The sequence below is a fragment of the Botrytis porri genome, assembly GCF_014898465.1.
Source record: "Botrytis porri strain MUCL 3234 chromosome Unknown BPOR_009, whole genome shotgun sequence".
Taxonomy (NCBI): domain Eukaryota; kingdom Fungi; phylum Ascomycota; class Leotiomycetes; order Helotiales; family Sclerotiniaceae; genus Botrytis; species Botrytis porri.
Window position 1 is genome coordinate 1,833,525 of NW_024066083.1, and position 12,517 is coordinate 1,846,041.

General features: G+C 39.2%; 2 protein-coding genes across 2 annotated transcripts; both read right to left on the bottom strand.

The window, feature by feature from the left end:
• Positions 1-766: 766 nt before the first annotated feature.
• On the bottom strand, positions 767-5,094 carry EAF01_007341 (uncharacterized protein). Its single transcript, XM_038915596.1, has 7 exons — positions 4,996-5,094; positions 4,817-4,871; positions 4,398-4,744; positions 3,492-3,862; positions 2,623-3,437; positions 2,424-2,574; positions 767-2,374 (listed from the first exon to the last, which is right to left on the bottom strand). Exons 3-7 carry the CDS (start codon positions 4,632-4,634, stop codon positions 1,384-1,386), a joined length of 2,565 nt encoding a protein of 854 aa, XP_038769234.1. The 5' UTR covers positions 4,635-4,744; positions 4,817-4,871; positions 4,996-5,094; the 3' UTR covers positions 767-1,383.
• Positions 5,095-8,625: 3,531 nt separating this feature from the next.
• On the bottom strand, positions 8,626-9,843 carry EAF01_007342 (uncharacterized protein; the record flags this gene model as incomplete). The annotated part of the gene is made up of 1 exon (XM_038915597.1): positions 8,626-9,843. The coding sequence occupies one exon, from the start codon at positions 9,841-9,843 to the stop codon at positions 8,626-8,628; it is 1,218 nt and encodes a 405-aa protein (XP_038769235.1).
• Positions 9,844-12,517: the final 2,674 nt, after the last annotated feature.

Below are 12,517 nucleotides of genomic sequence, written 5' to 3' on the forward strand. Positions count from 1 at the left end.
AATTGATGTTCAAGATTCAATTTTTGCCTCTCCTCTCCTCCTCCCCCCTTCTCTATCTCTTCTCTCTTTGCCTTTTTCGTTTACCTTTTTTTTCTTTTTTTCTTTTTTTCTCGAAATCCAAATTCAAATTCATATTGAATCTCAATTCGTATATCTACTTAAATAAATAAATAAATAAACTCGAATAAAATAGAAATTCGTATAAACATTCATCTATATACATTAACTATCTTTTCTTTCTCTTTCTCTTCCTCTTCCTCTTCCTCTTCCTCTTCCTTTACTAAAACAAGATATATCGCTCAGCTATCGAGTTATATACATAAGGAACTTAGTGAAATAAATAGATAGATAAATAGTTAAATAAATAAATAGTTAAATAGTTAAATCGATAAACAGATAAGAAAAGACTCGCGTCGCCTATTTAGATACGAATAAATAAATGAATATCTATCTTTAACATCTTTAACATCTTTAACATCTTTAACATCTTTAACATCTTTAACATCTTTAACATCTTTAACATCTTTAACATCTTTAACATCTTTAACATCTTTAACATCTTTAATATCTTTAATATTTTTAACATCGAGGTGAATACTCCTTGCTCACTTACCTACCTATCTATCTCCTGCCCACTCGCCCATCTACCCTTCATACCTACATTACATCACACTACAAGAAGTACAAAATACTCCTTACATATATACACATCACCATCACATCACATCACATCACTCAACACAAACTCACAAAAAAAAAAAAACACTCGCATCTCGAATAACTCATATTCGAGGAATTCAGTCTAATAGACACCGAATAATGCGTCGGTATCATACGATATCATATTATACATAGCCCAAGCATGTTAGCCAAAGCGAATTTTCTAGCCATAGGTAGCCAAAGCAATAAGTGCAACCTAATGCTAATGCCAACATCATTCATCCTCCTTTTGCAAGCGATCATGCCAGCTCCCTCGCTGCAATATTAAGTTTATCTTCCTTTCAACCATTTTCCTTTTGTCTTTCTTCTCCTCTTCATATCTTTTCCCGTATCCCATATCCCATATGATATTTCCCCTTTCCCTCTCCCCTTCCTCCAACGAGAATTTTTCGTCTTCGTAGTACATAATACGACAGTATAACTAATAAAGTACGCTCAAAACACAAATTTCTAAAAACAGTGAGACAAGCAAAACAACACGCTAAAATGCAACGCAATCATCTGAAGAAGAAACAAACAACCTCCCATTCAATCCAGCAGCCTAAGCTGTCCAGCTAGCAGTATAGCAATAATCGAAACCTCCATGACAGAAGAAAATTACAACACGAGCAAACAATACCAAAGATCATCCGCTTGCCATTTTGATGTTTTCAGATGTATCAATCAATCAATCCTCAAAGTATACGGACTACCACTCCTCATACTACTCTCATCATCAAGTTCAATACTTTTGTGTGATCTCGGCGTCCTTGGTTGTGCCGAGGATCCATTGTGCTGGATAATAGAGAAATCCCTGATACTTCCCGCACTACTGTCTGCTTTGCTCGTAAATGGTATACTTCTTCCAAATCTTGGATCCACAGCTGGGGCGAGTCTATATCTCTTGCTGTTATGTTGTGAAGTCTCATCGTCAACGATAACGATCATCCATACACCAATTGAACCATTAGAGCCCATAAGTGGTGTACAATGAATCCATCGTGGTCGACCATCGATATCATCCTTTGTTACCCAACGTACTTTAGCAGTGACTCCTCGTCCATCAGCTAGAGCTTGAGTTAACTCCTCGCGAACACGATTGCTACCCCCTATTTTCGCCATGAAAGGCGATTGCAAGATGCCAGGCACTCTAAGTGTCGGACTTGCAAACAAAATTTTCAAACTTGGGTATGGACGAACAAGAAGATAATTCTCATATATACCACCAAGTTTTCCACTAATACGTCCAAGTTGTGGATTTGAGCTCTCGGGACTTGTACTCTTGATATGCAATCTCGGTTTATGCCAATTCCCTTTTTGTGGATTGCTGTCAGAATTTTCCTCCTCAGTTTCTTTGTGCATTCTTCCTCCCCACTTGCGTACTGTGTCCAGCTCTTGCATATTCAACATCTCGCTTAATTCTTGGAATTCGTCTTTGGGTGGTGGTGCTGGATATTCCTCGAGTTCTGCGTCAGGATTTGCTGCTCGTTCCGCTTCACGCTCCTGGGCAAGCTCATCTGCCGCAACAAGACGTTGAAGAGATTCTAATTCTGCGCATTCTTTGACCAAACCCGAAATATCAACCTGTGCACCAATGAAATATCGAATCGTGCCTCTACTGTCGCACAGTGGGGCGCACATTAGAAGATTCATAAATGGAGATCCATCTCGTCGACTATCATCTAATTAGCCATCATCCCCAAGCGTGTTCAGACAAAACTCACTAATTCAGAAAAGTCTCGCAATGTTCTTGCCCGGCTTCAACCTTCTCTCGAATTCTCCTCACACTGAACGGGTTTGTTTTCGGTCCTTGCAAGAACCTACAATTCCTGCCAAGAACATAACTCATACCGTACTGTGTGGTTCGGTGGAATTCTAAAGTATGGTTAGCCAACGTCTACCGATTAGTTCATTATAACATACCCTCGGAAGCAAAAACAATAGGGTTATCCGGGCGAGATGGATCGGTTAAACAAAAGACTTCAGCTAAGCCCTCGGACGCCTCTCTTAGATGTGCTGGTAAAGTTCCAGTGATTCGTCTCTGGATCGATATACTGACGGTCTGGATATATGCCCATGTAATGTAAGCAGGAAGATCCTCCCGAACTAAAACATCGAAAGCTTTTGCGGCCTTTTCTTCTAATGCAGCGCTCATTGTCTTGGAGGCTGCAGTGGCGGTAAAATCGAAACCAGGAATTGGTTCCAGAGCTTCCGCAATCGCATTTGAATACGAAATAGCCTTGAGTGCTTTAACAGCATCTAGGTAATATATGAGTATAGGAATTGAAGAAGGTCTATGTGCACCTAGAAAAGAAGTGAATCTCAAAAGTAGTGAAGGATCACTGAAGATGATCCGTAGATGCTCTGTCGAAAAGAGTTGTTCTGATCTGGTCTCTAGAGAATATCGTTTGCCTCCGATCTCAGTTGCCGCCACAAGATCAAAAGATCCCGGATCAATATCTTCTTCATTCAATGGCTCTAACAATTCTCCCTCTTCTAGAACTCCCGTTTTTTGCAGTGCTGGCAGAGATGTCGCATTTGTTTGGTATGACGACACGGAACCGCCTCGAGAACGCGAACGCGAACGCATTGTCGAAGGCGAGGATAATGATTGTGGCGAAGCCAGTTTACTTTGCTTTGAATCTCTAATTTCTATGCGCTCCTCTCTCTCTGGAATGTCAAAGTGATCTTGTAGTTGTTCTCCAGACTCGCGGTGTTCTTCGTTGTAAAGACTACTACTAGGATGCGTCAACTGACTTTGTCAAAGCAGTAGATAATTATTCAAAACTCACCTTGACCGCAGAGGAATATCAACTTGAGCTTGTAGGATCTTTGCCGACTTGCTGGATGTAGGTGATGCGGTTCCCCTTCTTGGACTGCTAGGGTCGTATGGTCTCTCTAATGAATGTCTCCTCGATCGATTTACTTGTGATGGTCCTGCCAAATGAGATCCTCCCAGACCTGGTCTATAGGGTTTGTAAAATGGTATGTCGTTCACTTCCGCACCGCCTTCTTCTTCTCCTGCACTTGCTTCGTCGATTTTGGTGGGGAGCGTAAAGCCGGGGGTTTTTCCATAAGTAAGTGTTCCTGTACGACGATCCGCTAAATTTTGAATGTTCATTTCTGCAGGCGCGGTAGATGTCGATTGATTAGGGTGAGGAAACTAGTTGGGGCAAGAGTGATGTCAGTCCAGCCATAAAATAATATCTCGTCTCGTCTTTTTCACCAATCTCAATTGAACATCAATGACTGAACGATAATGCGCCGAATGACAACAAATAAATACGAGTGAAATTAAGTGACGCTTTGAAGCAGTTCTCCTTTCCACAATCCACCAGAATCCATCAAGTGAAGACTTTATTCTCCGAAGAGAATCAATAGTATAGAATGAGTGAAATGGCGGTATGGATAAATCAATCCTTGGTAAATGATGGAGAAAAGTAATGATGATCACCGACATACATGGGATGTATCCTGAAGGCTGTTCCTTCTCTTCTGCTTCAAGTGTTTCCACATCTATGCAACTAGCAAAGAAGATATCCTCCAAATTGTGTATGATGAAGATATGTATGTGCCTATGTATCCGTTCCAATGGTAGATATGAAGAAGAAAAAAAGATGCACAAAATTGAAAATCTACCAAGAGAAAGGAAAAAAGACAGGAGGATTGCACAGACAGCGAGTCGGTTTGTGACATACCAAAGAGAGAATTGGAGGAGACCTTAGACGAGGAGTACTTCCATTTCTCGTTCCATTTCCATTTCCATTGCCATTGCCAAATCCATTGCCCAATCCATTCCCGTTCCCACCAATAACAGAACTACTCCGTTCAACACCTATGATAGTCCGCACACCAGGACCGTACGCACGACCTTTTCTCTGAAGGGGTTGTTGTGAATGTGATTGATCTCCAAATCCTGTTGATTTCGTCGACATGACGAATCCTTGGAGTGTCGGGAGTCTGGAATTATTTTCTTGGGCGAAATTGAGGAATTGACGAATCAAGAGAGGGAAGCTGGTATCATCCCTGTGGCGATGGAAATAGTCTACGAAGTTAAAAAAAGTGGTCAGTGGAAAGTGGTGAGTGGGGAAAATATTAATGTGAGAGGTCCATGTACCTCTCTATATAATAAGGTTCGTAAAAAGTAAAAAAAGTAATTAATGGTATGATTTCTTATTGGCTCAATTAGCATTCGAGATGTAAATTTTGTGCAAAATATACTCAAGTAGGTAGGGAGGTAGGTAGGTAGGTAGGGGGGGGGGTAGGGGGGTAGGGAGGGAGGTTGGTGTGGCGTACCTATCTCTCTATCTCTATGTAGGTACCCAGGTAAGTGTGAATAGGGAGTAGGCAGTAACTACCTCAGTAACTACCTCAGTAACTACCTCAGAACTCCCTCAGTAACTACCTCCCTAGGTAGTAGGTACGAGGAGGTCTTCCTAATCTCCCAACTTACCCAGATGACAAACTTAGTAATCGTGGAAGAATCAATGGCAATGGGGCTGAAGAGTAAAGAAGCTACCATGCCATGACCATGAATGACACTGACCCATCAATTTCCTCATCCGATCCAGCACGATTAAGTACGAGGAACCGGCAAGAGAGAAAACGTGAATCGTGAATCGTGATCCCAAGACCAGGCGAGGTGAAAGGTAAGGTACTAGGAAGTAATTGTAATTGGTACTCCCCGCTCAGACCACTTATTAATACTTCTAGTCGCATTCAGCCAGTGGCTCTTGAGTCTCGAGTCTCGAGTCTCGAGTCTGACTCTTGATCTTAGCAGGGGTATCGTATCCAAATCAATTCATTTGACAGAATTGGCGACGACGGTTTAGCCTTCAAGGCTTTCGGATGAAAAGAGAGTCCTTGCTTGATGGGAGAACTTCAAAGTGTTCATCCAATGTTGGGGGGGGGGAGAGGAAAAAGGAAAGGACATTCTTAAGAGAAAATCGTGGGTATCGCACATGGCATTGATTGTAAATTGCATGGGACATTGCATTCATTGTACTTCGTACATGGTAATATCGTACCAAAAGAAAGACTTGTTTTGTCAAACTCATCTGGTTGAGAGCAATTGATCATGATAGGTAGGGTAAGGTAGCTAGGAGGTCATATACCTCTTACCAAGTAATTACCCCGTCGTAGAAAAAAGTAATACCATCGCTCTGATTGACCTACCTGCTCGAGTAGGTGACACTTCCCAAAATAACATCTTATCCAATGGTATGAATTTCCCCGTCTTTGCCTCCCAAGCCCTTGTCTACATATCTACCACGACCAAACAGATGCTGGTGCAATATGGGTGTAATGTAAGTCGACCACCCTACTTTCGGGCCACCTCTGTTTTGGGCCACCTTTTTATATCAAAAATCGCTTTTTTAATCTATTAATATCTTTATTAATATATAATCTAATTTAATAAAAATCTGAATCTATATAATTTAAGCTATTTTAAACTTATTTTGAAAATTTGAAAATTTTAGGAATTTTCTGTATTAAGATTTAAAGCTTTAAAATATCGATTTTTAAATTTATATAAGAATTACATATAAATTTAAAATTTCTATAAAATCTTTAATAACTTTTTAATAATAACCATTAAAAGAAAACTATATATCTTTTTGAAAGTTTTGAATTTAAATCTATATAAAAAATAATAAAAAATTAAAAAAAATTAATAGATATAGAGATATAATATACAATGAGTTTAGAATAGTATAAATAATTTCTGTAATTTTAAGGGTATTCTTTTAAATATTTATTTATAGGAAATTTCCTTTTTTTTCAGAATCCTTTAAAATAAATATATTATAAATTTATAATAAAATTTTATAATTTATTTTTAATAATTTTTATTAAAAAGTTATTAAAGATTTTATAAAAGTTTCAAATTTATATGTGATTCTTATATAAATTTAAAAATCGATATTTTAAAGCTCTAGATCTCAATACAGAAAATTCCTAAAAATCTGAAATTTTCAAGGTAAGCTAAAAATGATCTAAATTATATATTTATAAATTTTCAATAAATTCTATTCATAAATAAGAAAGTTAAAAATTCCATTTTTGGTGTAAAAAGTGGCCCAAAAGGGGGGGGGCCCGAAAGTAGGGTACCCGACTTAAGTGCCATGTTACTGGTAAACGTTGGAACTCTGGTAACATGCGTACATGTACATAGCATAGTACCTAGTATACAACATCACACATAGTACATACACCAAGATTGAGACACGACCAACGGTGTAACGGTCATTGTGACAGTGACATGGGAAACACAAGCACGAGACACGGTACCTCGTGCTCTTCAGCATCTTTATCTTATTCTCCTCGAGACAGCATTATTAGTGAATGGTTTGGTTCTGTCTCGGGTGCCGAGTACACCAACGCCATCTGACTACTGTACTCGGTGGTCTGGCCCCTTTCATTACTTGTGTCCCTGACCTCGAGCTGATCTAATCTATCAGATATCAAATCCCGTCGAGCCAGTCTAACGGAATACTTCCAACACGGTTCGCTTACGAGGAAAGAGAAAAGGTGATCGATCTGCTATCCATCATCACTTGGACCATTCACCAGACGAGATCGCAAACTCTATGTCGAATCGAGAAAAAGGATACCGAAGACGCAGAAGAAGCAAAGATGTGAACGCGCGGAGACGAAGAAACAAGTCAAGGCGGACAGGATGTAATGTCTATGCTATGGGTCGGATCTTTCGTTCGTGTATGTATGGTGGCTCGGTGCGTAAAGCCTTAGTGAGCCGGATGGGGCTCATCGGGCTTATACTTCTGTACTCGGTAGGATTTATTCTATAATTTTTATGGAATAATGGAATAATTGAATAATTGAATGCATGTGGATGGGCCATCATAGTAAGGTTAAACCCTGGAAGGTTTGGAATCACTTCATCTGATTCCTGAAGAATCAACATCAATCAATCAATTAATGTATTGTCGTCGTTATCTCGTGTACGCTACCTAGGTGCTATCTGGAGAAACTTCAGATATCTACAATATATCACTTACCTTGGAACCATACACAACAACACCAATGATACTCATCAGCAAGGCTATCATCATTCAAATGAATGTTCAAAGACCGCCATGAAGTATTTCCTCGTATTAATCCACAACTCGTAATGCTTTGTCCATTGAGATTGGCTATTGTGGTATATCAATATTCATTACCTAACTATTGAGCAATGGCAAAGAACCATGATCCATCTCATCCCACCTCTTCCCCCTTCCACTTTACATCATACCGAGTATATTATATTACTTCCCAAAGTCCCCTCCCGTCAAATATTGGTTCCCGTCATCATCATTTACACTCGAATTTCTGCCATTCCCACTTTCCAAATCATGCTGAAAATCAAATCATTCTGTAGCTATCCCTATCCTCCACCCCTCTCTCTCATCGGAAATCCATCATCTCAACGATCTCTACAAGCCACATCTGGAACAGTTTCATCTATACTCCATCCAAAACCCAGAAAATATGACAAAATCCGTCAAGGACGCAAGGACTCAATGACCATGAACCTTACACGTGATCGACACGTGCTCCACGCTCTGGTGGCAGTGTGCGGGATCTCTCAGGGGACATGAGGCTAAGCTTTGATGTAACCTGAATGAGTGATTGCAAAGATATTTTGTGGGTTAAGAACTGGCACACTAATCTTCCATATATAAGATTACGGTAGTGAACCTCAAGTGCCAGATGTTCAGTCGTCGATCTTTCTCTCTCAAACCGGGACATTCCTTGTTTCTTGTATGTCGCATGGAGTTGGAGCATCTCTTCCCCCAATAACTTCATGAGCGAGTACCGTGATGAGGCAACCTCAAGCTTCATCTGTTGAGTAAATTATGGTCGGATTGAACCTTCAGAGAGGCAAGACAATGACACAATTAATTGATGGTTCCACCTGGGTCATCAAAATCCATCTCCATTCTTCCATTCTCTACCAGCTTCTATCGCTCGAGTAAGAGCCACATCCCCACGTTTCATTGCTTCTTCTTTGGCCGTTTCTAGCCAGCGTTGAATCTCATCAATCTCCCTCTCTAGCTTCTCTTTGGTTGCAGAGTCGGGTTTCTCCGAATTCTCCATGTCATTTCCTCTTCCCTCATCTATTAAACTCTGCATCTCTCCATTTCGTAGATTCCAGTCCTCAAGTTGAATGCTCAAATTATCCTTTTCGGTTTGATTCTCCCAATAAGCTTGATATTCCATTTCTCCTCCAAAGCAAATACCATACCCATCACAGTAGCAAATGTGCTCTGGCGGGCATAAAGTCGTTTGTCCGGCAAAAACAAATTGCCATATATATTCCCACACTCGACCACTTATATAATCCGATATCTCTGTTCTCAACAACCAATCTCGATAGGAAATGTATCTTGCCAGTGGTAGAGTTCGAATCCTCTCTTTCGAAACGGCAAATTGTGCGCAACAAGGTTGTGCAAGCACTGTGGGAATCGGTTCAAGTGGGAAAAGTTCCAGCCATGCTCTTGCCATAATCGTCTGCTCTTGTTTATCATCATCCTCCTCCACGATTCCTGGATGCATCCAATCCGGACATCCTGGATGCCAATGACACCGTAGATTCATATATCCTTCTCGTACAACACGTTCGGAAGAAAGTCTCGAGATCATCTGAACTGCATCGAGATCGAGTAGGTCATTGTTGTGCCATGTCATTTGATGAGAATGCATGAATATGTTCACATCCGAAAGATTGTTATAATTCTCAATTATATATGAAAGGTATATCATAACCTCATGACCTTTATTCTTGGGTGGATGATATTTGGCTTGAGGATCGTCCGCGGTATATATGGTTGATTGGATACTAGTATCATTTTCGAAATTCTCTCTGATCCAATTCACATCCTCGTCTTTCGTCCTGGAGATAACGAGCATTTTCGAATATGTTGCAGGATATGGTTTCACAATCCCTGGACGAAAGGTTATCGGTTTCTGTGTTTCTTGCATCGTCCTCCATCTCGCACCATATATTCGTTTATCATTGTGTTGACTAGCCCCTAATTCATTCGGTTCCCATCGAGTGCGGAGAAATGGTTTGAAGAGTAATAGCAAAAATGTCGCGGTTAGTAACGATGCAAATGGAATCAATTTCTTAGGAAAAGGCATTGTTATGAAAGTAACACGAAAAGCAAAGGAGAAGCAAGTTTTAAATTCTTGCTATGCATTAATCAAAGTCAATGATCTATAGAAATTCCAACCATCATTACTCGAAGATGTTAGAGTGCATAGGTATTTAATTTTCAATACATTAAATGTTATGGCTGGATAGAACTTGCATCAATAATGAAAACGGCAATCGAAGAATGAGGGAGTGACGGAAGGAGAGTTTTTTGGGGGGTGGGAGGTGGTGAGAGGGTTTCAGTTATTCTTTCCTTTTTGGGTTGAGGATAGGGATGAGGGGAGGGAAATATTATGAATGCGGACTAGGAATACTAGAGTTAAGATAAGTGGATTGGAGTTTGGGGTTTGGGGTATGCATTGGTGAAGAGGAATGTAGATTTGTGTGGTGTGGATTGATGGATTGGGGTTTATTGATTGGGATTCTGGGGAATGTGAATGTGGTTTGGAATTTGGGGGGGGATGGGCGGTATGGTGATGGGTTTGTTTTGGGGATGGGACACTTTGGAGACTTTTTATTTTGGGATTTTGGATTTCTTGGAGTGGGAGATGAGGGGAGAGGGGAGAGGGGGTGGAAATGAAATGGATGTTTCGTGTCACACTATTGTTTTCTCTCTACTCGTTTGTAATTTGATTTGGTTTGATTTTGATTCTTAGAAAGTTTTGATCTGGAAAGTTTTGGTTCAAATTTCCCATATATATATGATTATTCCGAAAATAGAATAAAATATCTAGTCCTCTCTATCTTTCTCTTCCCATCATTTTTGTTGGATGTAAGTTCTAGAATATAATAATAATATTAATATTCTAGTAATAGTGGAAGACTTGGTCACTTTAGCTTGAGGGACGAATCGAATATAATATAAGAGTTGAATTGAAGACAAGTTATAAGAAAGAGCTTAATTGAGCTGAATTTGCTTGCTTTTTCCTAGGTTTTCTTTAAAGAATATCCTAGGTTTATATAGTTTATAATGAAATTCTAGTAGTTTCTATGCTTATAAATAAAATCGATTTAAATCGAATCTTACAGAATCATTTTATATCATAAAAGAAAAATACAATTAATCAATTTAGTTAATTTATTAACAATCTTCCATATGATTTCATCTCATTCTATTTCATTATAAATCAATTTGATAAGAGATATAGCTATATTATAATATAATAATATAATTTTATAATATAAAATCATATTATACTTATATTATTAATACATATATAGCTTGATTAGTAAGATATTAATAAGTGATTTAGTATACTTATTATAGAATCTCACAATTTTTCCCTTCTTCTTCTTCCTCCCTACTTGATATTTATCTCTTGGAACTTGGAATCGATGAATGACTGGTGCACTTCTTGATATCGATAATCTTTGTACATGTACGTGTGTAATATTCTGAAGAGAATATAATGGGATATCGAGATACTATGTTTCTTTCTTCTTTCTTATTCTCCCCTCTTCTACTCGAGTATCGTATCTTCATTGTTTTGCTGTTTGATTTAATTGGATCTCGAAATTTGTCGAGTAGAATTCATAATTGGATACTTGAGTACTTGGTTTTTGTGTAGGTAGTTAGTCAGTCTGATGTGATTTGTAGAAGTTATAGAAGGATATAGTGCGAGAGTGCGAGAGTGCTAGAGTACAAATGATTGCTTGATATTTCATACTTGATACTTGATCAGGTCGATGGGATACAGATTGAGAATTGATGAATTGGTGAATTGGAGAAATTGAGAAGGGATCTCATGAAGGTATTGGATGCTATTAGTTCGATATTAGCTCTTTGGTGGGTGTTGAAAAGGAGAAGAGAAGAGAGGGGGATAGGATCTATCTTTTGGGAATCGTGTTTTCGTGTTGTCGTATTTGATGGGTTTGATTTTGATTTTGATTTTGATCTTCATATGATTGGATTGGATCTTGATATGGTGGAATGATCATGTGGTGGTGTGACTCTGATTCTGTGAAGAGTTCAGCTGTAGATATGATTCAAAAACATCATCTCAGTATTCATCACCTAATAGATATCTTCTCATCCACCCAAATACTCAATCCTAATCAGATATTAAGAATCTTTAAAAACCCTCTACATAATATAGTATTCTAGCCGAAAGTTCTCTTATACATACATCTAATTTGATTTTCAAGCATCAGAATTAAAAACAACACCCACAACCCTCTCCGCATCACCTCCAATTCCTGGTGTCAAGTCACCAAACTCGCTATCGACGACCCCGGTGATAATGTCCGCGCGGATACAAGAGAGATGACGTCTGAAGGAAAGCTGAGTTTTCGAAGTATCATGATACGTATGTCACGTTTGTGTTGAGCGCGATGCTGTAGGGGAAGATTATGAAGAGGGGTGATAGAGTGTGGAATTGGATCGTGAGGGTGTTGAATAGGGTGCGTAGGTGGATTTGTCGTTGGATGGGAATATGAAGGTTGATTTTAGTTGGGAGGAGGATGAGGAGAAGTCGAATGGGAAGGAGGTTTGTTGGGGTGGAGTGGGTGGAAGTTCTTGGGGAGAGATGGGGATGGGAACGGGAGGGGAGAGCAGGTTGGGGTGTAGTGTGGTGTGGTGGTTAGATGTATTTTTATTTTGTTTTGATGATTTTCTTGAATTTTGAATAGACGTTACTACCGCAAGAAGAGACGAGATTGTTA

What these genes read in the sequence shown, in the direction of transcription:
- EAF01_007341 (XM_038915596.1), bottom strand. Translation starts at nt 4,634, where the DNA reads ATGTCGACGAAATCAACAGGATTTGGAGATCAATCACATTCACAACAA. An exon ending in GATATTCCTCTGCGGTCAAG is followed by an intron (nt 3,438 to 3,491) that starts GTGAGTTTTGAA and finishes GACGCATCCTAG; the next exon opens with TAGTAGTCTTTACAACGAAG. An exon ending in TATTGTTTTTGCTTCCGAGG is followed by an intron (nt 2,575 to 2,622) that starts GTATGTTATAAT and finishes ACCATACTTTAG; the next exon opens with AATTCCACCGAACCACACAG.